General features: G+C 53.9%; 1 protein-coding gene across 2 annotated transcripts in view; it reads right to left on the bottom strand.

Moving 5' to 3' along the window:
• Window positions 1-803: 803 nt before the first annotated feature.
• The window catches only part of Radil (Rap associating with DIL domain), a 64,150-nt gene continuing 37,583 nt past the window's right edge, over window positions 804-27,370 (bottom strand). For both annotated transcript variants that reach the window (NM_001037218.2, XM_017598319.2), the window contains exons 3-15: window positions 24,510-24,757; window positions 22,910-23,539; window positions 20,281-20,318; window positions 14,299-14,459; window positions 11,704-11,816; window positions 11,072-11,309; window positions 10,557-10,729; window positions 4,503-4,653; window positions 3,401-3,591; window positions 2,767-3,118; window positions 1,794-1,933; window positions 1,372-1,511; window positions 804-1,218 (exon numbers count right to left, since the gene is read on the bottom strand). In NM_001037218.2, coding sequence (NP_001032295.2) covers window positions 1,113-1,218; window positions 1,372-1,511; window positions 1,794-1,933; window positions 2,767-3,118; window positions 3,401-3,591; window positions 4,503-4,653; window positions 10,557-10,729; window positions 11,072-11,309; window positions 11,704-11,816; window positions 14,299-14,459; window positions 20,281-20,318; window positions 22,910-23,539; window positions 24,510-24,757 — 2,681 coding nt within the window. In that variant the 3' untranslated portion in view covers window positions 804-1,112. The remainder of the gene's footprint in view (window positions 1,219-1,371; window positions 1,512-1,793; window positions 1,934-2,766; window positions 3,119-3,400; window positions 3,592-4,502; window positions 4,654-10,556; window positions 10,730-11,071; window positions 11,310-11,703; window positions 11,817-14,298; window positions 14,460-20,280; window positions 20,319-22,909; window positions 23,540-24,509; window positions 24,758-27,370) is intronic.

The raw sequence follows: 27,370 nt of genomic DNA, 5'->3' as shown, positions 1-27,370 counted from the left end.
ATGTGATTGGGTGCAGGGAGTGGGGAGTGGTGTGTGGGTGGGGAAGATATGGATGATTCACACTGTCCCAAAACTCAGACAGCTGAAACAAGCCTGCAGGGACGGGGAGCGCCCTGGGCTACCTCCGCCACAGCAAAGCTCCACGCTGGCCCTGACCCAGTCTCAAAGGAAGGACCAAAAGACTGGACCACACTGCCTCAGGGCTCTTGTTTCCTGGCTGCAAAGAAGCTGCAGTCCTTGGGTAGAGGGTCTTTCAAGTAATCCCATCTATAGCCTAGCTTGAGGGAGGCTGAGACAGGAAGATAGAAAGAAGTTCACAGTCTGCTTGAGCTACAGAGCAAGTTCAAGACCAGCCCGGGGAACTCAGTGAGAACGCTGCAAAACAAAATACAGGGCTGGAGAGATGGCTCAGTGGTTAAGAGCACTGACTGCTCTTCCAGAGGTCCTGAGTTCAATTCCCAGCAGTCACATGGTGGCTCCAACCATCTGTAATGGGATCTGATGCCCTCTTCTGGTGTGTCTGAACACAGCTACAGTGCACTCATATATAATAAATAAACAAATCTTTGGACTGGGGTGTGGCTCAGTGGTAGAGCCTGTCTAGCATATTAAGACCTCTAGGTGCAGACCCAGGCCCAGAAGCAAGGGAGTGGGGAGCTGGGAGCGACATCCATTACCGTCCACACTGATGCACTTGAAGCTTCTCCTTGCTGGCTGGGCAGGCAGGCTGGACATGAGGGCCACTGGCTTCCCTCAGTGTTGCCCATGTGCTCTGTACCACAGTGCAGACTCTACATCCCCACTATAAGAATACGAAAGATAGTTTATTGAATCTAAATTCTCCATTAAAGCCTTTAAACATAAAATCTCTGTAGGAAATGTCACAACTTAGTGTCATCTGTCATATAAATAAATATACACTAAGATGCACACTATCAACAGGTGTCCTCAACGTGAGGCCACAACACAGGGACGCAGTCAACTTTACAACTCAGGACTGGCTGGACTGGGGAGTGAGGGAGGGGCAGGGCGAGGGGTGCTGTGGGTGGCTGTTGGAGGCACCTGGAGGGGATACAGGAAGCAGGTGGTGGGGGCAAGGGTCCATTGGTCTATTAGGAAGGGGGTTTGCGGAAGCGGATTTTCTTGGCCGTTTCCATGTCAGACTTGGCAACCAGAAATCGCATCTTCTTGCCTCCATGTCGGATGAGATCCACTGCCCTGAAATCAAGGACAGACGTGAGGCTGGCAGAGGAGGGAGCAGCGGCCTCAGTCCCAGTCACTGCCTCTCCCTCCCTGGGATGCAGGAGTGGCCTGTCGGTGCCCCTCACTTCCCTGGCTAGTCCTGCATCTCAGGCCAGCTGTGGGGCCTACCTCATGTAGCTGACACCCATCAGGCTGCTGCCGTTCACCTCCAGGATTTGGTCTCCCAGGGACAGCCGTCCATCAGATGCCGCGGGGCTCCCAGGAAGCAAGGTCTGTATGTAGAGTCCCGGGGCCTCCAGAGGTGTGTGCTGGGGAGAAGCAGGGGCCTCAAGATGCTGCTGGTGCTGACACATGCTCTCCCCAGAAGAGACCTTGTACCTCACCCCAACCCTCCCCCTGAACTTGTGGAACCCATGCCTGGACCTAGCCAGGTCATAAATTAGGGACCCGGTGTGTCCCACAGGAAAGCACTGGGCTCCCAAAGGCAGGCCCAGGAGACAGTCCGGGCCTCTGTCACCAGCCTGACTATGCTCACTGTAGAGGACGAGTCTGCAAGTAGCGGGGGGAGGGCTGAGGTCCAGGGTCCTCACCATGCCATCGATCAGGCCCATCCCCAGCCCCGAGGGGCCTCGCTCCAGCTCCACCATGAACACGTAGCAGAAGTCCTCTGTGCTGGAGCTGGGGCTGGAGGCCTCGGCAGGAGGCTCAGCCGCAGCCTGAACCGCGTCTCCTGGGCAGAGAAGACGGAAGGAAGGGTAAGGAGCCACTGGGCTTGGAGGGTAGCACTCACCCCTGACTCAGCACACGGGGAACCTTGAGAAGACAGAGATGTCTCACAAGACAGGACAAGTGCTCCTGGATCGCCAGGAAGAGACCAACTGGACAGAAAGTGACAGCAAGCCCAGGGGAAGGGACAGGCCTAAACTCAACAGGACACTAACCCCTCTGAGGCCAGGGACCAATGCATTTGAGCAGCCTAGCCTCCCACCACCTCTTCACTGTTGTCTCCTCCCTCCCGCCACTAGGATGTCACCGTCAGTTCATCCTCCCTGAGGCTGCCATTGTACCAAGACCCTGCCATAGACCCCAGTCTAACAGGCCCCCCTCAAGGCCGTGCCTCCACAACAGAGCTCATGTCTGTGTGGGAATCCCAGGACGGAGCCTGATCTAACAATTCTGAGGTAGCCTGCCACCTTGCCCTGCTCCACCGAGCGCCCAAAGCCATTCAAACTTGGATAATCAAGGGCACAATCAAGAGTCTTCACAGGAGCAGGTGGGCTGCACCTCCTGTGCACACACACCTCTCCGTGCTCACACATAAGGGCTGCACTGTGCTCACACATCTCTCCGTGCTCACACATAAGGGCTGCACCGTGTGCACACACACCTCTACATGCTCACACATAAGGGCCGCATTGTGGACTCACCTACCAGTACTGTCCCTGAACAGGCACTAGGGAGCATGCTCTGGACACAGCACTGGCTGACAGAGTGGCCCGGGGAGACCTGCTATCAAGACACGAGGTAGGGTCTGCTAACCAATCATGAGTGGACCAGGCTCACCTTCTAGAACTGCACCAGGAAGACCACCTGGTCCATTCCTCTGCCCTTCGAGGAGCGCTTTTCCACAGAGGCCGCTGGGCTCTGGCCAGGTGGGGCCTCCAGGCTCCAGGCCCAGTGGTGTGCTGGGAGGAGTGAGCAGGCAGGAGGAGTCAGTGTGCAGAGAGCCAGCCTGGGAGCCCCTGCGGTCCCCTCGGGGAGGCTGTCTTCCAGGGGGACCCTGTGCCCGGGGAGCTCCAGGCACAGGAAGAGAATGGCCAGGAGCAGTTTCCACAGCTCCTCTGCCTTGTTCTCTATTAGTCAAGGGGCAGCCATGGCCTTCCAGATGCCCCTCAGGAATTGTGTGGTACAGGCCCTGGGAAGAGAAGGTGGACAAACATTGAGGCCCAGAGGAGGGGATGGACCAGACATCTGTGATGGCTCCCTGTGAGGAAGAGACAGACGAGCCACCCAGGAGAACATAGGCCCAGCCAGGCCATGTTAGACACAGAGTGACTAAAGACACGTCCAAACCTGTGCCACATCAGAGACCCGAGGCCACTCTGTCTCAGGATGTCTGCTGCATTCCGCAGCCCACTCTAGCCCAGTGTCTGCTTTTGACAGGCCCCTCCCCACCAGTACACCTGCCCCACTCTACCTCGATGCTGTCAGGCTGGGCAGGCCCACTCTCAGGGCTTGCTTGGCCCCGCAGTCCCCACAGGAAGTGGCGGATGTAGAGCAGGTGCTGGTAGATGCTGTCCTCCGGGCAGTCGGCCTCCAGGTCCACCTGGAAGCCCTGGCTCGGCAGAACGATGGGTGGCGGGTTCTCATAGGACTCCAGGATGTCCTCTGCAGGGGAGTGAGGGGCGCTGAGACCTGGCCTGCCCTCCCTCTATCTTAGGGTCCTTGCCCACCCATGGAGGACATAAGACAGCAAGACCTCGGGCAGGGTGAGTCCCAGCCTAGTCTCTTCTCTTCTGAATCCCGACTAGGCTATCTAGACTGGCAGACACCACCCCTCCATATACCTATGTGTCACTGGGACACACACATGTGCACATGGGATGTTACTATGTGCAGGTCCTGGATGGGGATGGAGACAGGAACCTGTCTGTGATGCCAGCTCTGCTCCCAGCACAGAGCCTCAACTGGGGAAGGGGAGCGTTCTGATACAGACCTGCAATAGCAGGGGCCCAATGGGATCAGGTGGGCCCAGGAGCGCGGTTTAGAGGCTTCCTCTGCGCCCAGCCAGTGGTGGCCAGGTAACAGGAAGTCAGTGCGAAGCCTATCACACCCACAGCCTACTGTCTACCAGCCTGCACTTTCTGTTACATGCTGTGGATATATGTTTATGAAGGAAGATAGGTACAACTTATAAATTGAAATGTGTGTGTGTGTGTATGCATGTATGTATATGTATGTATGTACATAACTCTGTTGCTCCACCAGGCATGTGAATGTGTGTAAACAGTATGTGTGCTCAGAGCTGAGGAATGTCTCCAGAGGCTTTGAAACCTCACCCTGCTGTTCATTTCCTCATCATCTGGGTGCCAGTTGAGCCCCAGGAGCAGAAGGGACACTGACACTGAGACTGGGGGGCAGCACAGTAGGATCCTGGGTGGGGGTGCTAGGTGGCAGGGGCTCCTGTGTCCCCACCTCAAGGGGCTGCTCTGGCTCTTTTCTGAGCTGGAGCCTGGGGGTCTCTGCCCTCAACCCCCCAGTCCCACTTACCCCTTGGCTTGGCCACCGGGGAGGCTCACCTGTCTGGAAGGCCTCAGGGCTCTCTTGGGCTCCTGGATCCCAAGCGCTCACAGGGCCCATGGCAGAGGCCAGTTGGTACTGAGTCAGCAGCCGGTGCAGCTGAGCAGGGTTCAGGGCAGGGAAGGTGGCTCGTAGGGTGGCCCAGCTCATCTGGGGACAAGGAGCTCAAGTTAAAGACCTGCGGGAGTTTGAGGTAGTCCCTTGCCCACAGACCCTGGGAGAGCCCTCCTCAGGCAGGGTTCTGGGCCCAAATCCACCTTTTCACTCCAAGAGAGGGCAGGCAGGAGCAGTGCAGACAGCTGGGAGTCAGGGAAGGGGTGGGGCAGAAGACACTGCACTGGACACCTATCCATGTGATGAGGTTGCCCTGGGCTATAAACTAAGACCCTGACTCAAGAAACTAGGAAGGATGAAAAGGGAGCAAAGGAAGGATGGAGGAGAGCCCATAAGTATGTGTGCCCTGGAGCAGGCAGAAACAGGTCACCTAGGTGCTGTGAGTGACTGGGCTCTGGGTAGGGAAGGCTCTCTAAAGCAAAGGGACAAAGATGGCGCCCACTTGTAAGCCCAGCACTCTCAGAAGGTAAAGGCAGGAGGATGGGGGGTTGTAGTTCAGCCTGGGCTACACAGTGAGTCTGAAGCCAGCCTAGGCTAACAACGAACTAAACAAAACCAGAACTGTCACCTGGCTCCCTGGCTCCCGTCCTGTCTCCTCCAGCTTGCTGCGTCATAGTGTTGCTCTGAAAGCCCCTCCTCTAGGGGAGGCAGCTCAGCAGGCCAGGATTCCAGGGTGGGAGACTTCATTCAGACTTGTAGCTCTTAAAAGGTTTCCCTTCTCTGAGGTTCCATTCTACTCCAGAGGCTCTAGGTCGTCCCTGTCTACAGTGCCAAGGTTCTTGGTAAAGTCGCTTTGGGTCAGGGTAGGGACAGCCTGTGGCCTCCCACCACCAGCTTCTCTGCCCTCAGCTTGGCCGCTTTTCTTCCTCTCTGTCTCGATTTCCTTGCCAACAGCCCACAGGCCTGGGCTGCGGCCATCTAGAGTCTATGCCCCAGGGACAAGCAGAGCCTCAGAGCTGTTGGAGGGACAGGAACTGACCCCAGGCCACACTCTTCCTGGCAGTTCCTCCACACACCCCTCACTTCCAAGATGCACTGGGGAAGCTGTTTTCCTTTTGATGTCTCCTCCTGTTTCCCTGGTATGTCCCAGGTGGTCAGGAAGGGAACCGGAACTAGCCCTAGCCATGATCACATCTCCCCGGCCCCTCCTCCAGGCTCCTCTGTCCGTGTCCTCCTCTCTGGTGCTTGGGTGGTACTCAGAGGAAGACTTTCTTCACTCTGAACTTCCCGCCCTGTCCTTTTCGCTTCTGCTCCTGTGGTTTCAGTTTACAAGGATTCTTGCTTGGTTTTGTTTATTCAGACAGGGTCCTGAACCAGTCAGATGGCTCGGCGGGTAACGCGTCTGCTCTAAGACCCACATGGTGGAGAGAGAATGAACAAGTTGTCCTCTGACCTCCTCATGTACACGTGCCTACACACATATCCATGTACAATAAATAAGTGTAATTAAAAATATTAATGGGACTGAAGAGATGCCTCAGCAGTTAAATGTGCTGCTGCTCTTCCGGAGGATCCAGGGTTGGTTCCCAGTACCCACACCAGGAGCCTCACAACCAGCAGGAACTCTAGACCACGCAGGTCCAGCACCCTCTTCTGTGGGCACCTGCACACTCGCTTACAAAGACACACATACATTAGATAAAGATGGGTCTTTACAAAATCCTTTTTAAAAGGACAGGGTCCTCATGAAGCTCAGGCTGGCCTTGAACTCATGGCAGACCTGCCTCGGCCTCCAGAGTATGGGAGTTACAAAGTGTGCATTGCTGTGTCACCCCCAGAAATCTTGTTATCCTATTTATAGACACATTATTATTTACAAATACGATTTTTCTCTCCCTTTCACAGGGACAGAAATAATTGTTTTTCCTTTGCAGTTGCTTTTGCTGGCTAGTCTGAGGATTATTTGAATAAAACCCTCAGGCAAAGGATATTTTCCTTTTAGAGGGTTTAGAGGAGATGACCGAAAGAATATGGGTGGACTCTGTGAGGACAGAAAGAACAAAACACCTGCTACCTGGCTCTAGGCAGGACAAGCTTGTCGCTTGTCACATCCCACAGAGGCTCCACCAGAACCTGGGCCAGCTGTCTTCACAGTGGCCTCCTGGTCTCTTTCGGCTGCAGGACTCAGTGTGGGAAGGGCAGGCATCGAGCTGAGCAGCTGAGAGCTGGGGCAGCTGAGAGCTGGGGAGTTATAGCTGCTCCTTCCTGTATGCCACCCTCACTCAGAAACCACACAGACCGTGGACTGGGGAGATGGCCCAGTACCAGAACCCATGTAAAAAGACAAATGGGGTCCCTGGAGTCCTAGCTTTGAGAAAAACAGACAGATCACTGGAGCTCATTGACTAGCGAGCCTAGGCTAGCTGGCAAAGTGCCAGGCCGAGGAGACACGCTGTCTCAAACAAAAGGTAAAAGACGCCTGAGGAATGACCTTCAAGGATGTCTGTCCTCTGACCTATACAGACACAGACACAGACACACACACAGACACAGACACACACACACACACACACACACACACACACACACAGAGAGAGAGAGAGAGAGAGAGCAGAGACACAGAGACACAGAGATAGAGACAGAAATAGAGAGACAGAGACAGAGACAGAGACAGAGAGAGAGAGAGAGAGAGAGAGAGAGAGAGAGAGAGACTGCACAAATCTAAAACACACAACTTGACGGCTTTTCTCAAATGAGCATCCTTGTCCCCAGCCCCAGGGACAACCTGGAGCAGTAATGAGCAGTTAACCACCCAGAGGCCTCTCTAGCCACCACTGAGGGTTTCCATGTGAGCCCAGGAGCCCGAAGCCTGAGCTCTGCCTCCCAGACTCCAGCTCAACGGGAAGCAGACGTGAGTTGTGGCTCTTGTTCTCCAGGCTCTGCAGCCTCTCGCATACAGAATGACCAGGGCAGACTCTGTCCACACAAAGCAATTCATGACTGAGGACCTTAACTGGAACCTGGGGTCTTGCAGGAGCTAAGCAGGCACTTTACCACTGGTCTACATGCCTAGCCCACCATTTTCTTTGTATTATTGTTACTTTTTAAAGAAAGCAGTTTTATTTCTAAGTTAGAGTTACAGACAGTTGTGAGCTGCCATGCTGGGTCCTCTGGGTGAAGAGTCAGTGTTCTTCACCACTGAGCCATCTCTTCAGTACTATTATTATTATTATGTTTAGTTGCATGTGTGTGCACACATGTGTGTGCCTGTGTTTCCATGTATGTGGGTGCAGCAGGCAGATCTCCCATTCAGCTCTTTGTGGCCCCCTATTGCAGATACATGCTTGCATTCCTTCAGTGGTTTTCAAGTCCTTCAACCAGAGGACTTTGAACTTCATCTGGCTATGCAACTTGCTCTCTGAAAAAGGGTAGGTTCACCTCAGGCCACTCCATCTAAGGATGATACTTACTAATCTCTTAAAGCTGGCAACATGGTTCAGTGGTACAGCACCTGCCTAAAGGCACTGGAAGTGTGGTTCACTGGTAACACTTTCCTAGAATCCCCCAGGGAGGGGCTGGGGGCGTGGCTCAGTGGTAGAGCACCTGCCTAGAATCCCCCAGTGAGGGGCTGGGGGCGTGGCTCAGTGGTAGAGCCCCTGCCTAGAATCCCCCAGTGAGGGGCTGGGGCGTGGCTCAGTGGTAGAGCCCCTGCCTAGAATCCCCCAGTGAGGGGCTTGGGCGTGGCTCAGTGGTAGAGCCCCTGCCTAGAATCCCCCAGTGAGGGGCTTGGGCGTGGCTCAGTGGTTAATGCTTGTCTAGCATGCACAGGGTCCTAGGTTCCATTTCCAGCACTGCTGAGGAAAACAGAAATGTTCAGTGATTATACTGGCTAGTTTTATGTCAACTTGACACAAGCTAAAGTTATCTGAAGGGAGGAACCTCAACTGAGAAAATGCCTGCTTAAGATCCAGCTATAGGGCATTTTCTTAATTAATGATTGATCCTTAAATTAGTGATCAGTGATCCCTGGGCTGGCGGTCCTAGGTTCTAAGAAAGCAGTCCGAGCAAGCCAGTGAGCAGCACCCCTCCATGGCCTCTGCATCTGGAGCTCCTGCCTCCAGGTTCCTGCCCTGTTTGAGTTCCTGTCCTGACTTCCTTCAATGATAAAAAGTCATATGGAAGTGTAAGCCAAATAAATAAAGCCTCTCCTCGCCAAGCAGTTTGGCCATGGTGCTTCATCCCAGCCACAGAAAGGCCGAAGCAGTGATATTTGAGGAGGAAGCAAACTGAAGTCCCAGGTGCCAGCTGCCAGCCATGCATAGGCACCTGAGTTCTCTATAGTGCATGCGGTTTTCACTTTAGGCTGAAAAAAACTAACCTCTGCTTTAAAACCAACATTGTAGCCATGTCGAGCAGAGCTCCTCGCCCCGGTGAGATGGTTTAGCACATTAAAAAGGCTCTTGCCATCACCTTTGCTGACCTGAACTCCATCCCTGGGACCCCATGGTGGAAGCAGAGAACTGACTCCAGTAAGTTGTTCTGTGAACTCCACACACCCACTGTGGTACCGGCACACACACGCTCACAATTAAATAAATGTACTTTTTAAATCACAAGTAGCCATGTCTGGAGGCCCAGCTCACTGCACACTCATAGTGTCACCTCAGCTTTGCCTTCTACGGAAGAGATGCGGTTTTGCCCACTCAGCCAACTGCAGGGCAGTAGGATGACACAGCTGTCTCAGTGACAAGCAGTGGCCACTGTCATTAACGTCAGTGATGCCGAAACACAGGCGGGAGATACTGCAGAAATGTCTCTTTTCTTTCTTTACTTTTTTTTTTTTAAGAGAAGATTTCCACAAGTAGCCCAGGCTGGCCTGGAACTTACTATGTAAGGCTAGCCTCAAACTTGCAACAATTCCCGTTTCTGCCTTCAGAGGGCTGGGACTACAGGCATGAGCCACCATACCTGGTGGGACTACTCTTTTTGATCCAGTGTCTGTCTCCTAGGCCTGCTCAGGGCTTTCCTGGGGCTGAACAGTGAAGCTATGTTACCCAGTGAGCCTTTAACACACGTCTGGACAACAGAGGGCAGATTTCATGTTAGACGGCTCCACCCACAGTCCCTCACGATGTTCACCGTTTCAGGACAAGGTCAGTGGTTTCCACACAGGAGAAGAAACCATTGCAGGGTTTCCATTAGCCATCGGACAAATGCTCTGAGGAAGAGGGTGCCAGGAGTGGTGGGGGAGGGGGAGCCCTCGTTCCCCACTGCTGTGGTGGTCATGACCACAAACTTGAGGACAAAGCAAGAAGCAAGGCAAGGCACAACCCCATGGGGCTGACTGGATGGCTCTAGGGCAGGGGTTCTCAACCTGTGGATCGCAACCCCTTTGACAAACCTCTACTCCAAAGCTATTTACATTCTGATTCATAACAATAGCAAAATTACAGCTATGAAGTAGCAACAACAATAATGTTATGGCTGGGGTCACCACAGCATGAGGAACTGTATTGAAGGGCTGTGGCACTAGGGAGGGTGAGAAACGCTGCTGCTCTGTGCTATGAGTTCTGTTCTGCACGGGTATGGGACTAGGCTGAGTTTCTGGGCAGGCTTGGGCCCACTCAGAAGCTACTGAGCACCCAGGCTCTTGACAGCAACCACTGTGAGCTGAGCCCTCTGTCTCCTCCCACCCGACCCTCTGACTTCCTCGATGGATCTGCTGACTAGGCTGGGCCCAGTGGGAGACAGATCATGTCCTCCTCTTCGGGTTCTTCACCTTGTCACACCACAGAGTGACCAGTACGGAGCCCAGGGACTGCCCACAGCACCCATGGGATTATCCGGCCTGGTGTGGGTGTGGACGGTTGAGGAACTAAACAACATGGGAGTTTTCCAAGCGCAGAGCCCAGGCCACCTTGACTTGGATTGTAAGCCAGTCACCCTAGAGCCAGCGCATGCATACCCTTCTCTGCACCGGTCCCCTGGTGCCCTTCTACCTGGACAAGCTGAGCACGGGGAGTGGCCAGCAGATGCAGGGTGCAGGAAAGCTTCCGAAAGAAGCGCTCGGCAGGTGCTCCGAGGCCAGCGCTGCGGGCCCACTCCAGAAACTGCTGCAGGCGGGCACACACCTGGACACCCCTGGGCCAGTGGAAGCAGCTCAGGGAGGGCCCTGGAGAGGGAGGAAAGGATGAGACCCACCAAGGTTCCCAAAGCACCATCTCCCTCTCCAAGTCACCTCAGCACCCTCTCAATTTCCAAGATAATGCTGACCACGCACTCTCTCAGGGCAGACATAGAAAGAGATGGAGGAGACCAGGTCCAAGGCACCAGGGGTTGTGACAGCCGCTAGTCCCCTCCCCTCCTACCCTACACCATCAGCTCATGCTCTGAGCTTTTGCCCTAGTCTAGGTCTTGAGCCATCCTCCCACGGGCTCAGCCAGGCAGAGCCTTCCCTTGAGGGCACATTTAGCTTTCTTAAAGGAACCCAGATCTCAGCCCCAAGCACACTCACCCTTGTCCAGCACCTGATTGAGGAGCAGTGTACCAGAGAAGAAGAAGAGGTAAGCGAGCATCTGAGAGGCCACCTCAGGATGCATCTGCAGCTGCTGCAGGAGGTCCATGGTGGCCTGGAACACCGACACCACGCGCCGAAGCTCTTCAGGCAGAGCGGGGCCCGAGCGCCAGCTCTCCCTGCGCTCTGTCTGAAATGGGGGGCATTCCAAGAGGGCCGGGAGGCAGACATACAGGCACTGCAGAGACAGAGAACCCCAAGGGAATCCCACTGACAGGGATGCTAGGACTGCCCAGGAGCCCCAAACTTAACAAGCCTAAGCCAACAGGAGGGGACGAAGCCCAGCAGGAGTTTCCCTGGAACTAACAGAAGTAGGGAGAGGAGCTGCAGGTGCAAACAGGACTGCCCACAGCAGGCACCAAGCAGTGCTGTAAAGGGCACCATGACGATGACCACCAGGCTGGACCGTTATGGGGAAGAATGGGAGCAAGGGGTACAGCGAGGGCCAGGGTGGAACCAGCAGCTCTTCCTCCCTGCTGCAGTGGGCTCATTCCAGCCCATTCCCTCCTACCCCAAGGCCCTAGGAGAGCCGCAATCAACAGCACAGCAGCAGAGGCAGCGGCAGCACACACCTTGGAGAGGTAATACACACACTGCTGGAAAGCGTACAGCACCACCTCCTCCAGGGCCGCCATGGCCTCCTCACTGGCTGTCAGCGTGCAGGAGAACAGCGACTCCTTGGAGCCTGCAGGGGGAGGGGCCGCAAGAGGAGGCTCACCTGCACAGCGTGCACATGTGGGCCCCCAGCCAGGAGCAGCCAGGACTCCACCGTCTACCTAGCTACCTGCTGGGGATCTGCCTGGCACGCACCTCCCATAGAGGTGTGGAGATCCCAAACCTGTCCCAGGCAGTCAGTCACACTGGCAGGCAGAGCTGGAGAGCAGACACAGGGGGTCACATGTGTCCGTCTATGCTACTAAGACAGCCTGGAAGTTTGTCCTTCCTTCCATCCTTTCCTTTAATCCCTTCCTCCACCTCGCTACATCCTGCAGGCCTCTACCACTGGGTTTTTGGCTTTTTTGAAGACAACGTGCGGAGAACTGTCATGAACTCCCTCTGTAGCGCAAACTCACCCTAACTACTTGAGCCCACAGCTGTCCTGCCTCAGTCTCCCAAGTGGCTGGGTTAAGAGGCCCCAGCTGCCAGGCCATGCTCTCCATCAGAACTGGCTATTCACCGCAGCAAGCCCCACCCGGCCCTGAAGGTCACCTTTCAGGACACTGGTTAAAAGGCTTGTACATCAGCCCCTTGGGAGGCTATCACATGGTTGTGGCGCCAAAACGCTCTCGAGAAATAGGAAACCTCCTAGCACTCGGGAGGCAGAGGCTAGCCTGATCTACACAGCAAGTTCCAGGCTAGCCAGGGATATACAGTGAGACCCTGTCAAACAAAACAAAACAAAACAACAAAAAAGAAGCAAAACAACCCCCCTAAATACAATAACAACACACTAAAAAGAGCAAAAAGGGGGATGGAGGCCTGGAGGGCTGCTGACCCAACCACCTGAAGATCCAGATTCACCTCACCCCTGGACACAAGGACAAAGAACAGTCGACAAGAGAAAAGCAGGATCAGTCCACTCCAGAGTGGCTCTAAGACACCCAGGTAGACACCTGAGATGTAACCGCCACCACAAAACCACAGGGTCCCCAGGACCAGGTATCTCCTGGGCACTGAGGAAACCAGCCTCACTTGTTATAGCCACAAAGGGGTGCGGGACACTACACAGACACAATGAACACCACCTTTCTCTTCAGGTTGGGCCTTCAGTGGCAGGGCCACAAGGTCCTGTACCCAGGATAGGTCTAAACAGCCCAGTGGCCCCACTGATAAAGAGGAGTGAGTGACTTTGATGTTGTCATTGGCAGAGCAAAGCTTCTGGCCCAGGTTCCCAGATGCCTGGTCAGGACATGGAACCTACCACAGGTAGGCTCCTGGCCCTGTCAAAACCTCCCAGGCTATCTCCAGCAGAGTCCTTAACAGACACATCCCAATAAACCACCCAGGGGCTGGCCCACTCCACTACCTTACCCTTTAATTTTTTTGTCAGGTGTGTGTGTGTGTGTGTGTGTGTGTGTGTGTGTGTGTGTGTGTGTGTGTGTGTACATGTACTCAGGTGATGTCATGCGAACCTTCTCCCCATTCTTACTGGTCACATAAAGGCTGGAGCCTGTGATTGGGCAGTGGAAGGGAAAGGTGGGGCTGGAGCTCTTAGCAGAAGAAGGGAAGGGAAAGGACGGAGGAAGAGGATGTGGGAGGAAGACGGAGCAGAACTACGTGACTGGAGAGACTGCAAATAGCAAGGGATCTCACAGCTGGGGAGTGGAGCAGTGCAGTGGTGAATCCGCCCAATCTAGGTGTGCAGCTTATGAGTACTGTAACTGAGATGTGTTCCTTACACGGGTTTACTGGGGTTGGAGATTTACTGCAACACCAGTTGTTCCTTGGGGGTCTTCCACCTTGGCTTTTCAGACAGGGCCTCTCCCGGGGCCTGAGGCTCATTGTTTAGGCCAGGCCAGCCAGCCTGGGAGCCCAGGGAGGCCCCTGTCTCCTAGGATTGTGAGTGTGGGGACGACACCTGTGTACCGCCACCCTGGGCTTTACTTAAATGCTGGGGACAGCACTCAAGATCTCCTGCGTGTACAGTTGGCGCTTTACCAACTGAGCCACTTCCCTGACACAGCTCCCACCCCTGTCCCCCTCTCAGCAGGACCACGCGTCCTGGAGTATTCTGGGAATTTGAGTATTTGGAAATGCTAGTTTCAGGCATGCTACCATATTTCCACCTCTGAAGCCGACAAGCCTTCCAGCTCTGATTGGCAGCATTCTTCCTTTCTGGAATTATGGGGCGTCTCTGAGCCCTTCATTTTGTTAACTGTATACTCGCGTGTCCCCTCTAAGTGGCCTGTACCCACCTCCAACCTCCCACAAGCAGATCAGAGCGAGCTACAGTGGACATGAGGCGTGAGACAAAACAGACCAGTATAGGGGCACCGGGTCAGTGTGAACCACTAATGCTGGCTTCATGTGTGACCCCGAAATGAGTGGACTGAGGGCCAAGAAAGTCCCAGCCTGTGTAGGCACATGCGCGTGAAGCCACTGCTATACACACTGCCAACTGTGCGTGGAGATGGTGCTGAGCCGGGGGACCACAGGGCCGGCCATACCTGTGACATCCAGCTCCTCCTCCATGCTCTGCACGTACAGTGGCGACTTCTGTTGGATGAAGTACAGGAGTTCGATGCAGTTTGACATCCAAAAGAGAATGTGCTGCAGGTCAGGAACCAGGTCGGCCATGGGGAAGCTGGCCCAGGAGATGGGTTCCTGCCTACCGAGACAGAAAGGCTAACGCGTTACTCTGGGTACAGATGAGGAGCCAAGTCTGCTGCTCTGCGTGCACGGGGACAGCCATCTTATGGGACACTAACAGAAGCAAGCACCCTTGTCAATTCCCTAGAAGTCAGGAACCTATCAGAGGCTTCAAAGTCTAATGCAGGCAGCCTGGGCACCAGACTGCACTCTAGTGAGGACGCTGCCTTCCCAGGATGCTTTTCTTCTGGAGCACAGACTGAGCAGCTGTGAGTGCTACAGTGCTGTGTAGCATATACACACACACGCTCATGCATAGGGTGTGTGTAGCAGGGCTTACTATCCATGGCTTTGGAGACAAGAAACCTGAGTATTAAGTATGTTATTTAGTCAAAGAAATAGGAGCCGTAAGATTATTTAACCAGGTAATTCTCAGAGGAAACAGACTGACAGAAGTGAGAGATCAATTAACTACTGAAGGATATCAGCGATGGATGAAGGTGGTAAATCAGAGGCAGAAATCAGGAGCGAGGATGTGATTCTACCTGCCTAGAGCATTTAAGGTCAGAGATTAGCATTAGTATTCCCTCAGCGTTAGATCAATTGCTTACAATTAATGAGGGCCTGAAAATAGCTCATTGGGAGAGGCCCTGCCTAGAATCCCCCAGTGAGAGGCTGGGGGCGTGGCTTAGTGGTAGAGCCCCTGCCTAGAATCCCCCAGTGAGGGGCTGGGGAGTGGCTTAGTGGGAGAGCCCCTGCCTAGAATCCCCCAGTGAGGGGCTGGGGGTGTGGCTCAGTGGGAGAGCCCCTGCCTAGAATCCCCCAGTGAGAGGCTGGGGGCGTGGCTTAGTGGTAGAGCCCCTGCCTAGAATCCCCCAGTGAGGGGCTGGGGCGTGGCTCAGTGGTAGAGCCCCTGCCTAGAATCCCCCAGTGAGGGGCTGGAGTGTGGCTCAGTGGTAGAGCCCCTGCCTAGAATCCCCCAGTGAGGGGCTGGGGGCGTGGCTCAGTGGTAGAGCCCCTGCCTAGAATCCCCCAGTGGGGATTTGACTTAGCATTAAGACGTTCACCTAAAATCAGTGGGGGAATAAGGAGAAAAGCTCACTGTTGAACACCTGTCTAGCTTGTGCAAGGTCCTGGGTTCAATCCATAACAGCACAAGAAAAGAAAACAAAGCATGTTTTTCAAACTTAGAAAAATCCCAGAGCTGACACTGCCACAGGAAGTCACCCGCTGAAGTATGAAGGGGAGCAGGACCATCCCGGTTACCACCGTCCCTTCTGCAGTTTGGTGTGCTATCCATGTAGGGGCACTATCACTCTAGTTAATGAAAATAGAACTGGGTACTGCTCAAAGGACTACCAGGTACCTGGCACCCAAGTTCCTGGGCAGCCCAGACCCCTCCTACAGTCAGCTGGGGCAAAGTTCCTTTCACCCCAGGTTTTCCACCTTCCAGCTAAGCACCCCCTTTCAAAAGAGTGTCAATGGCTGGCACCTGTGTTCCTTCTGCCCCTAGACTGGCTCTCACAGACTCTAGGCCACTCCAAACCATCTCCCCCACTGAGTGTCACACAGCAGCCCAGCTCCTCACCTCCTCAATGCACTATCCGGGGCAGGTCCCTAAGCTTTAGGGATGGTGGAATCTCCCATGAGCCTCTGCAACCACGTCTGCTGAACATCTCACCTAGCTAGGTGTGTGCCTCTGGGACCATGAGCACTCCCTCAGAAGGATCACCCCAAGATCTGACTGGGCTGGCTTCGTGGAGAAAAAGTCCAAGAATCCTCACTGGTGGCCTCAGGGTCCCTTACTGGGGGAGGGAGAGGGGCTGCACTTCCACCTATCACAAGGCATCCAGATATGTAGGCCTAGAAGAGGACATAAGGCTCCCCAAGTCATTTGTAGCTGGAGAAGATAGAAACTGAAGACTGTAGAACCAGAAATGCCTGCTATTTGATGTTGCTACACAGCCTGGGGCTCCTAAGGAAGGGTCCACACCACTGGGAACATCTGGGGACTAAATGGGGCTGATGTGAGGGGGGTCACAAGGGAGGATTAGGCCTTTCTCCTGTTGTCCTAGGGCTGCCTGACTCTCCCCTGCAGTCCCAGCCATTAATTTCAGTTTAGTCCACAAACAATGGTGACCTCTCTGTCCTGGGCCTGGGTGGGGAAGAAGCTGGCTGGCGCCCATCTCTCCTGTGGTAGCTGTGGAGCACCATGCTTAGCTCGGACAGCATCGAGTCTTGATGGTTCTTTACCAGCCTGGCTTATACAGCGGCATGCAGAAGGGCCGCACATGCTCAGAAGAGCATCCACTTGATCTTCAGCGTCCAGCTCCATTTTGTTTCTAAGATTCACTGCCTTCCTCAATTTCCCCAGGAACCACGGGAAGTAAACCAGCATGCATGTTGTAACCACAACACCTGGTATATCGTCTCATCATAAGGCAGCCACTCTAAGAAAGGAGGATCTGGGAGCGCTCTGATTGGCCAGCAGTCTATGCACCAGTGAGTTCCAGGCTCAGTGAGACACACTATCTCAAGGGAATAGGCAGAGAGTGATAGAACAGGACCAGACTCCTCTGACCTCTGCAGGTGCACACCCAACCCTGCAACACAAACACACATGCACACACACGCACGCAAGCAGGCACACACCCATACACGCACGCACATCCACACATAGAGCAAGGCAGATGGACACATTTTTTCTGACCCCAAGTCCAAGAGGTAGGTCACCACACAGCTGCACAAAGTCACCCCAGGATGACATCAGCCATGAGGAAAACAGTCCATGCTGAGGGAGGGGAACCAGAAATAATGATTAGGGGGGAAAGAAAACAAACACTGGTAAGAAAAGAACAAGGCAGTTGAGATAAACACAGATTAGAAATGCAAATTACAGCACTAGGTGCCTTGGGAAACAGCGGGGCTGGTGCTGGAGCAAAACAAGTCATAAAGTGAGAGGCAACCGAGGGGCCAAGGCAGAGAGAAATACTAATATCCATGTGCTGTGGGGGGAGAGGGATGCATGAGATGTGTGGAGTGCAAGAGTGCTGTGCGGGTTGTGGGGGCTGTGATTTATGTGAGAGGTTTATGTGCCGTGTGTCTGTGTGTGCATGTATGTGTGGTGTGGGTATGTGTGTGTGCATGTGCATGTGTGTGTGGTGTGGGTATGTGTGTGTGCGTGTGCATGTATGTGTGGTGTGGGTATGTGTGTGTGCATGTACATGTGTGTGTGGTATGGGTATGTGTGTGTGCGTGTGCATGTGTGTGGTGTGGGTATGTGTGTGTGTGGTTTGTGAGATGTGTGGAAGGTGTAGGGAGGAGGTGGGGTGTGTCAGTTTGTGTGTGTGTGGAGGGGGTCTGTGAAGAATGTGAGTATAGTGTGTATATGTGTTTGTGTGTGTCTGTGTGACTCTGTGTATATGTGAGTCTTGTGGCTCTGTGTCTGTGTCTCTGTGTGTATGTGTCTTGTGTCTCTATGTCTGTGTGTCTCTGTGTGTGTCTTTGTGTCTATGTATATGTGTTTCTCTGTGTGTGTCTGTGTTTGTGTGTGTCTTTGTGTCTCCTGTGTGTATGTGTGTGTTTCTGTGTGTGCCTGTGTTTGTGTGTGTCTTTGTCTCTGTGTGTATGTGTGTTTCTCTGTGTGTATAGTTCAGAGAGCAGCCTCAGGTATTGTTTCTTGGGAGCACTGCCCATTTTGCTTTAGGGTCTCTTGGTGATCTAAGGCTCACTGAGTAGGCTAGGCTGGCTGGCTGTAGCCAGGCATACGGCTTGAACTGGAAGTGCATGGTTGCCAGGCCAGGAAATCTGGGAAGCAGCCTCCACGTCCACAGAGCAGAGAAGAGACATCTGGCACCAGCTGAGCCCAGATGTGAGTTCATGGGACTGACTGACTGCTGTGAGCTGTACTGTCCTGTGTCCTTGTACTGATTCACTCTTTGCAAAAGGAAAAAGGAACTGAAAACAAAAAGCAGTAAGCATGCATTAGGGATGAAAACAGAACTCTGAAAGTTCTGGAAACGTGGCACAACAGAAGCCGCTAAAGGGAAGGCCTTGGCTCTTCCTGTCCACAGGGAAGCGGAGACACAACCCTGCATCCCAAATGTGGGAACAGGATCAATGCGTTTGCAACTCTTCTGAGATCTGCCATGTGGTCAGTCACCCTTTGGCATCAGTGCTGCCTCCGGCTAGTCTGCACAGGCTCTGTTAGGCCAGACAGCAGCACCTGGTCTCCCTGTGCAGCTGCAGACTCCAGGGGTCCAGATCCTCACTGGCTAATGACGTCAACAGGCATGGAGGTAGCCTGAGCTCAAGTCCATCTGGTGGGTGTTGAGGATGGCAGGATCTCAGCCCTCTGTCCTGACCTCTGTGTGTCTTTTGTACTCAGAGGTGGTTACTGCACAACCATGCCGCTGAGTCTGAGGTAGGAACATGCGGCCGGTAGGTGGTGCTCTTGGCCCCACAATTCCAGTCCCTTCCCCAGCTGCTCAGAGACCACCTTCAACTCAGCCTCAGCCTCAGCAGGCCAGCATGGCTTCTCCGGTGCACTCATGCATGCAAACATCTGCCAGTGTCACAGGTACTGTCTGGGAGTCTTTTCTTTTAAATACAGGATCTCATATATCCGAGGCTGGCCCCAAATTCACTATGTCACAAGGATGACCTGGAACTTCTGATCCTCCAGCCTCCACCTCTGAGTGCTGGGATTACAGGCCTGTCTATCTCTCCACATCTGGCTTATGTGGGCTGGGGATGAAGCCCAGGGCTTCCTGCACGCCAGGCAAGCACTCTACCCACCGAGGCACACCCCCAGCCCTGGGCCTGATTTTCTGAACTTCATCTTTAGTACTAGCACGCTCGCTGGAAGAGCCGAAGCTGCCGTTCACAGATCCCTCCTGGTATGTATCCTACAGAGATGCCACTGCCTCCCTGACCATTCCCACCAAGAGGGCCCCTCATGAAGACTTCCATCCTGGGAGGACAGAAGCTATGGGCCTCAGTGTCCGAAAATCTGAGGATACAGAACGATCCACAAATCCCACCAGGGTACTTTCTATGGAAGGTAGGCTAGAGTGCTTTAACCAGGAAAATAAGCCGTGGGACCGACCACTCAGAAAAAATCTTTCCTCTCCGTGTTAAAGATGCTCTGGTGAATTCAGGGTGCGTGCGTGCGTGCCTGCGTGCGTGCGTGCGTGCATGTGTGTGATGCACTGAGCAGCTGGCGAGCCTTTTGTGGAGTGTCTGCTGTTGGTTTCCTACTGGTGATTGAACCTGGGTCCTCCCAGGTGCTAGGCAAATGATCCATCCTAAGCCATTCCTTCAACTCATTGTGGGATCCTAGGCAGGAGGTCTACAGCTTACCTACACACCACAACCCCTCAGCAGGAAAGTCTAGGTCAGAGCTCTACCACTGCACTATAGCCCCAGCCCTGCTTTTACTTCACAATTTGGGACAGCTGCCCAGGCTGGCTGTGTCCTCACTATCAAGCACAGGTAAGCCTTGAACTTGGAATCCTCCTGCCTTAGCCTCCTAAACACCACAGATAGCATGTGCCTGCACCACCAGGCCTACCTAGGAAATTTCCCTTTACAGCTTCCCAGGGTGGTTGGGAAAAAGGAATGGGAGGACACTGGCTCAAGTCTGGAGCCAAGCCCAGGGAGCCTGCAGGGAACGTGATGTTGCAAGGGAGGGACAGGGGCTGGGGATTTAGCTCAGTGGTAGAGCGCTTGCCTAGCAAACGCAAGGCCCTGGGTTCGGTCCCCAGCTCCGAAAAAAAGAAAAAAAAAAAAAAAAGAGAACCCAAAAGGCAAGGGAGGGACAGTAACTAGGTCACACTTACAGTTGCGCCTGCTTTTCTGCTAGTTCTTTGGTCTTCTCCTGTAAAGGAACAAAAGTAAAATAGAAGCTAATGTGAGCAACACAGCACAGTGGCAGGATATACTCAAACACACAGCATCCGGGGCCTGCAGGATGGCTCAGTGGGAAACAGACTTGTCACAGTCCCTAAGTCCTATCCCTGGAACCCACCGACCGGTGATGGAGGGGTGGGTGGTGCTGCAAGGGTCTCAGGGCTGCGAAGGCTGCACCCGCCCTGCACCACTGTCAGGTGGTGCTCTGACTGTGGCAACCACAGCAGTTGAAGGCTGCCTCAAGCGACAAGGGGAGCTGCTGCACGCTGAACTGTCTTTTATTCAGTGTTAAAAGAAGGGCTGCCTGCACTACTGCTTCTGAGCTTTGGCAGTCAGGCCTGCAAGTGGGGACTTCCTTCCCTACAGAACCCTCAAATCTGGCAAGGATGGTGTGGGTGTGGGCAGATTGTGACTGCTGCTTCTCCTAGCACGGAAGACGTTACCAAAGCCAGCAGCTGTCAGAGAAACACACACCTGCCAACCCAGCACTCCCACTTGGGAGATGGGGGCCAGCCTGGGCTGTGAGGCCCTGTGTCAAACAAACAAATAGGCAAATAAAAAATAATTTTAAAAAAGTCTTCTAAGCAGATCTGATTTTCTAGATCCTTATCGTTTTTCTTTTTTGGGGAGGAGGTGTGGTGGGCTTTTTTGTTTCTGTTTTGTTTTTGAGACCGGGTCTCTCTATGTAACCCTGGCTGTAACAGAACTCCCTGTGTAGACCAGGTTGACCTTGAAATCCCAGAGATCTGCCTGCCTCTGCCTCCCATATACCAGGATTAAGGGCATGTGTCACTGTGCCTGGACCGCCTCCCCTCTTAAGTCCTTATTTATTTTTAGGTCTATGTATGCTTATCTACTTCTCTGTAGGGGTACCACATGTGTGCCCCTAGGAGGCCCAGAAGAGGGCATCAGACCTCCAGAAACGGGAGTCACAGGAAGTTGTGAGCCTCCTGATGTGAGCCCTTTGCATGAGAAGCAAGTGCTCAGAAGTGCTGAGCCGTCTGTCCGGCCGAAGCGCCCCTCTTTCTAAAGTCTTTATTACAGAAAAGGCTGTTACTTCCCATCTTAGATGAGAGCAATTCCTCTTGTAACAAAAATTAAACCCCCTAGTTAGTGGATTCATAAACTTTTAATTTTCCGCAACAAATATTATGTAAAAGGTGTCAAATTTAATAAAATAAATAAATGGAAAAGCGGAAAGAGAGGACGGATTCTGTAGGTTGTCCTCTGACCTCCACACGAGCCATGGAACAGGCTGACACACACACACACACACACACACACACACACACGCACGCACGCACACACACACACCAGGGCAGGGATACACACACACACACACACCAGCATTGGGGTTACAGGCAGCCAGGGAGGGGATACATACACACACACGCACACACACACGTACACACACGTACACACAACTCAAGAATACACATTGCATCTCCATGAAGAACACGGCAGGTGATCACAGACACCCGAGCTCTGCCGTTCCCTCTTAGCTAGGCTTTTCCACTCTCAGAAACCTTTCCACCAACTCAGGTTTCTTCTCATTTCTTTTTCTTTTTTTTTTTTTTTTTTTCCGGAGCTGGGGACCGAACCCAGGGCCTTGCGCTTGTTAGGCAAGCGCTCTACCGCTGAGCTAAATCCCCAACCCCCGTTTCTTCTCATTTCTGTGACTGACCCCCACACCCCAATGACAGACACAACAGGGCTCCCGCTTCCCTCAACAACCAGCCTGCCAAGTGTGTGTGTGCCTGTGTTGCTCTCTCTCCCGTATTTACTTCCTTAGCCACAGGGTCTCTCACGAAGGCCGGCTAACTAAAACTGTTCTATTAGACCGACTGGACCCTGGCATCCACTCCTCTCTGGCCCTGAACCCTGGGATTACAGAGATGGTGATGAGCAAGGCCAAGATACCTAAAGGGCTCTAACAGCCCTGAGCAACAGAGACCCTTTCGGTCCTCAGGAGCCAGGTCACCTTCAGGGCAGGGAGTCAGCCTTGAGTCCCAGGCAGCCTGTTCCAATGCTTTTGTTTGCCCAGCCCAACAGGTGGCACTGCTGAGCTTTTTGCTAGCAAATTCCTCTGTGTGTGTGTGTGTGTGTGTGTGTGTGTGTGTGTGTGTGTGTGTGTGTGTCTCCATGTGTCCTGGGAGGGACAGCCATAGACATTGGTAAGTATCCCGTGAGATATACGGGACTGGCTTCATAATGAGGAATTCTGCATGCCTCACCCCCACCCCGCAAGTCTACTGACCCATGTTGAGAGGCTCTGACATGGAGACAATGTGCCAACAGCTGACAGCTGACTGTCCTGGGCTTCAACACCAAACTGACCTGGTGGAAACCACAGGGCCCATGGACAGTGGTCTAGCAGTAGTCTAGTCAGACTCACACTGAGGCCTGCTGGGTTGGGAGGTGTACATGGAGAAGCCAGCCCTTCCTCAGCATGACATTGTTGTGGGAACATCACAGTAGTGGCAGGCCTTCAGCCCTAGCAGGCAGAGCCCAGCCATTAAGTCACACCCGACACAGACACAGGCCGTCACCCTCACGCACCCAGACAGTGTCTCGGATCCTTTTGGCGATCTTGAGCAGGAGATGCCTGAAGGTACCCGGCTGGAAGTGAGTGGCAGAGTGCTGGATGCAGAGGCAGAGGAGGAAGGCGGGTGTCAGCTTGTGGTCATCCCCTCCAGGCTCAATCAGTGTCATGATCCTCTGCAGCAGTGTGTCCTCCACGTCGGGCTCAAACTCCAGGAACAGTGACCGCCGCCGCACCACAGCAGCAGGCAAGGAAGCCGGCCCGCGGGCTTTGAGCGCCGCACCACACATTCTACAGCTCTGGGGTGCTGCCCCAAGACGGGCGAGGGCACAGGCAGGCAGTGGCTGCGCCTGCCCTGGGTCCTTGAACAGCAGCAGGTAGTAGAGACCCAGGGAGAGCAGGTCGCCATGTTGTAGCACCACGGGGTTCCTTCCCACTTCTGAGAAGTTGACTGACACCGGTGCCCCTGCGATGGGCTCCAGCACTAGCCTGGTCCCCGCCGGGCCACCATCTGGGGACTGGTGGCGGCGAATGGTGCAGTGCAGAGGCAGGATGTCTGGGGCAGACAAGCTGATGCTGGGTTTGCTGGAGGGCGTGCGCTGGCCCACTGTGTGCCGCTCCCGGCTGAGCACGTACACCAGGCTGTCCTAAAGAGCAGACAGGCAATTGAGAATAGGTATGACACTGGTCACGCCAGCACTGCTCCAGCACAGCAGTGCCCCTGTTCCTTGCCGCTGGCCACCCACCCCAATGTCACCAGTCACCTTCACCTTGGTAACCTCTGGCCACCCCAGCCCAACCCACAGGATACTGCTTCCTTACAGAAGAGACCAAACAAGAGGTGAGAGCAGTGCTTGGTCTGATGGCCACGAGCTAAGGGCTACCAGACCCCCCCCCCCCGTCCCCCAGGAAGCAGTGTAGGCCCTGCTCCTCAGTTCTCAGTTCAAAATGGGGCTTCTCTTGAGACCGAGCCCAGGAGCCCCATGGGTGCTGTGAAAGGCCCAGAGACCAGAGCAGGAATGAGCAAAGACAAAAAACAAATGACAGTAGGCTGTCACCAAGGGCTAGTTCCTTAGGACCCAGATAAAAAAGTAGGAAGTGGCTCTGGGAACTGAGTCTGCTAGCACAGGCCAATCATCCCTACAGTAGGGAAGGAAGCTGAGGCAGAAGGTTGTGTTCAAGGCCTTCTTGGATGACAGAGAGTTTCACACCAGCCTGGGCTACCTAGGAAGACATTGTCTCCAAAAGGAAACTGGAGAGAGGGAGGGAGAGGGGAAAGGAGCTCCGACAACCTGGCTACCAAGTAATGATCAGTTTCCAATGTCACCTGGCCAAGAAGGCCCTGGTCTTACACACACACACACACACACACACACACACACACACACACCCTACCCCAAAGACCCAGTGAGGGCTGAGGTCAGTGACAGCCCTGGTTTGGTCCTGGACAGGGGACACAAGCAGCCAGCAGCCTTGTGCTCCGTCTCCCACCTCCACAGCATCCTCCCAGCCTTAGGGAGATCCCACAGCTGCCTCTGTTGGGAGGAAGGATGAGGCCTGACCTCCGACTCCTTGGGCTGTAAGGGGCAGCGGTGCTGGGGGCTGGGGGTGGCTCACGTGCTGCTGGTTGTAGCCCTGCAACAGCAGCAGGTGCGGGCACTGGTACAGTGAGTAACGCATGCTGTCAGGGAGGGGCTCCTCAGGCCTCTGGGCAGCCTCAGGTAGCGTTGGTGTTGGGCTTAGGCTGGTCTCGCTGACTGTACGGCGCAGCCCGGTTGGTGGGGAGCTTTGGGCAGTCTCAGAGGTGAGGGCTGGGGTTCCTTTGGCACGGATACGCTGTAGCCTCCGAGCTTGGGCGTTTATCCCTGGAACAGAACAAGTGAAGGAAAGTGGTCAGAGATCTCATTACCTACTTTTCAGACTGTCCAAACTTTGAGTCTCGTTGAGTCACTTAGACACCTGTCATTATTCTGTCAAAAAAGGCCTGGAGGAGGCCTCAGGCCTCTGGCCAATGGCTATGTCCTTTGAAAGCTAAGGTACTGCCTAGATGGTGAGGAAGCCCCAACAACACACAAACAGGCACAAAGCAGGTAGCCCAGATGTCCACATCTTGTGGCTCAGAGGTGACCATTACATGCCTTAGCCTGCACCATGGTCACCACCACCAAACCTATAAACCATGTCCCCATCACAGTCTTGCTCAGATCTGATCATCATGTCAGCACAGAGCCCTGCTCCTGACAGGCCTGCGCTATCCTTCCAAGCCATGTGTGTTCGAGCAAACTCTCTGCGGGTAGGGTACTCTGGCTAGTGATGAAGCCAGTCATTTCGCAAGGCAGAACTGGCCAAACTGCCAGGCTGTATCGGCTACAACATGGCTGCCACCTTCTGGAGGCCAGCATGGACCTTGAGTAAACACACACATATGAACACGCATTTAGGTACAAGTGTACACAAACATACATGCACCAAAATATACTTGTGCACACAAATGTGTAAGCCACGCATAAATAGAAGTCCATGTAAAAACGTTCACAAGTACACACGCACACCCAAACACACACATGCACAAACAAATGTAACACACAAACACAATAAAACAAATACGACTCGTGCAGCCACAAATGCGCATGCACACAGTCTGTATTTCACACTCCTATGTACAACACACACGCACAGAAACATAAACATGTGTATATGTGCTCCCAGCTCCGCACACAGACGTTCACATGCTGCTGAGAAATAGCACTCCACTCCACGAACCACTTTAAAAACCTCATGCTTCCAAATACAGGAAATGCTCTCTGAAGCACCACTGCTGGGAAGGCTCCCAGCAGGATGAAGGGAACCCTGGGGACCCAGTACAATGCTCCCAGCTGACCCTGGAGCTTTCTTCCTGGAGCCCTCTGCCGAGTCCCCTCCATGCAGCTTTGCCCCTGTCGGTAGCATCCTTTCTTCCAGCCAAAGGAACTAGACAAAAGCCAGAAGGGGGCCAGGCACTGGCTGCTATGCACACCTTACCGGGAGCTGGTGGCTGAGCTCTAAGCTCTGCCCTTCCTTGCAGAAGGCTGCCTGCGCATCTGCAGCCCGCAGGGGGCTGGGGCTGCAGGATGGAGGCTGGCCAGCCGCAGTGCCAGGCTATGAGACTGCTCCGCCCGCTGCAGAGCCCAGCTGGCTGGCACGGCCAGAGACAGGTGCCCAGCAGGTGAGGCCGGAGCCCTCAGTCCTGCCTTGTCCTGCCCTGCCCCCAATCTGTAAAGAATGCCAGCTCCTCATTGAACAACCAGATCTGAAAGATGAAAACAGGATACAAACTGATGCTCTCCTACAAATCCTTCTCCAAATCCAGGGCTGGGTGATGGGAGAGGAGGGATTCCCTGGGGATAGTCCAGAAGTTCTGGCATTGCAGAAAGCAGCTGAGCTGAAGTGGCCTCTCCTCTTTTGTTTCCCAGGGCTCCCAGAAGGCCCCAAGTTTCCATGTCAGGGTGTCCCATATGAGACATGCACAGCTGACTGAAATCCCTTCGCTTTGAGAAAAGACAGCATTGCCCTGTCAGATGTGCCCCCTTCCTAGTCCAGGCCTGTCTAATCTGGCTGTCAATATTGATGCCAATTCGGGGCTTCTCTCCTCCCAGCAGGTCCCCTTCCTTGGATCTGCCTAGGCTCACTGAGCTTCCAGCCTGGAACTGAAAATAAAGGACCAGGCTTTTGCTCTGAGTAGCAGTGGTTAGCTATGGCTCCAAGGTCCCCGGTAAGCACACTGAACAGGAAAGGCTGTTTGGCAGCCATGGCACCAGCTTACACTAGGGCCACCAGCAAAGCCACGGTGCACAGGGCCAACAGCAATCTCATGCCTCCCTCCTCCTCTGTCACTTGCTATGAGGGACATGCACCTTGCACTAGCCTGCCTGCCCAAAGACGGGCTCTGGCTCAATGTGCAGACACTGCAGATGATACTCCAGAGTATCGCAGAAAGAGCAACTGGCAGGAGAGACCTGCGGCCCAATATGGCTCCTGGTTTGAGGAGAAGTGCACACAGGAAAGGCCCCCATGGACTCACAGTATGGCTCAGCACACAGGTGAGGGAAATGAGTGCTGGGTTTAACAGAAGTTTTGTGTACGACATATGAAGAGTCATGTCCTTTTTATTTATTAACTCATGTATTGTAGTAGGGTGATGTTTATGTGTGTGTGCATGGTGGGCAGGAACATGGAGAATAAGGATCTGACTTTGTGAAGCAAGTTCTCTCCTTCACGTAGGTCCCCGAGATCCAACTCAGGTCATGAGGCCACTGGGCCACCTCACTGGCCATAATGCCTTTTTAAAGAGTCTCTCACTTACCAAACAAGCTAGGCAGTTTGGCTAGGAAGTCCCATGGGTCCTCCTGTCTCTGCTTTCCCAGCACTGGGGTGACAGGTGTATGACACCATACCTAGCTTTTTTAAAAATAGGGATTCTGGGGACCAAACTTAGGTTC

Source organism: Rattus norvegicus, chromosome 12, assembly GCF_036323735.1.
Source record: "Rattus norvegicus strain BN/NHsdMcwi chromosome 12, GRCr8, whole genome shotgun sequence".
Classification (NCBI taxonomy): Eukaryota; Metazoa; Chordata; class Mammalia; order Rodentia; family Muridae; genus Rattus; species Rattus norvegicus.
Note: the sequence above shows the minus strand (reverse complement) of the source record. Positions and strands in the feature narration are given on the sequence as shown.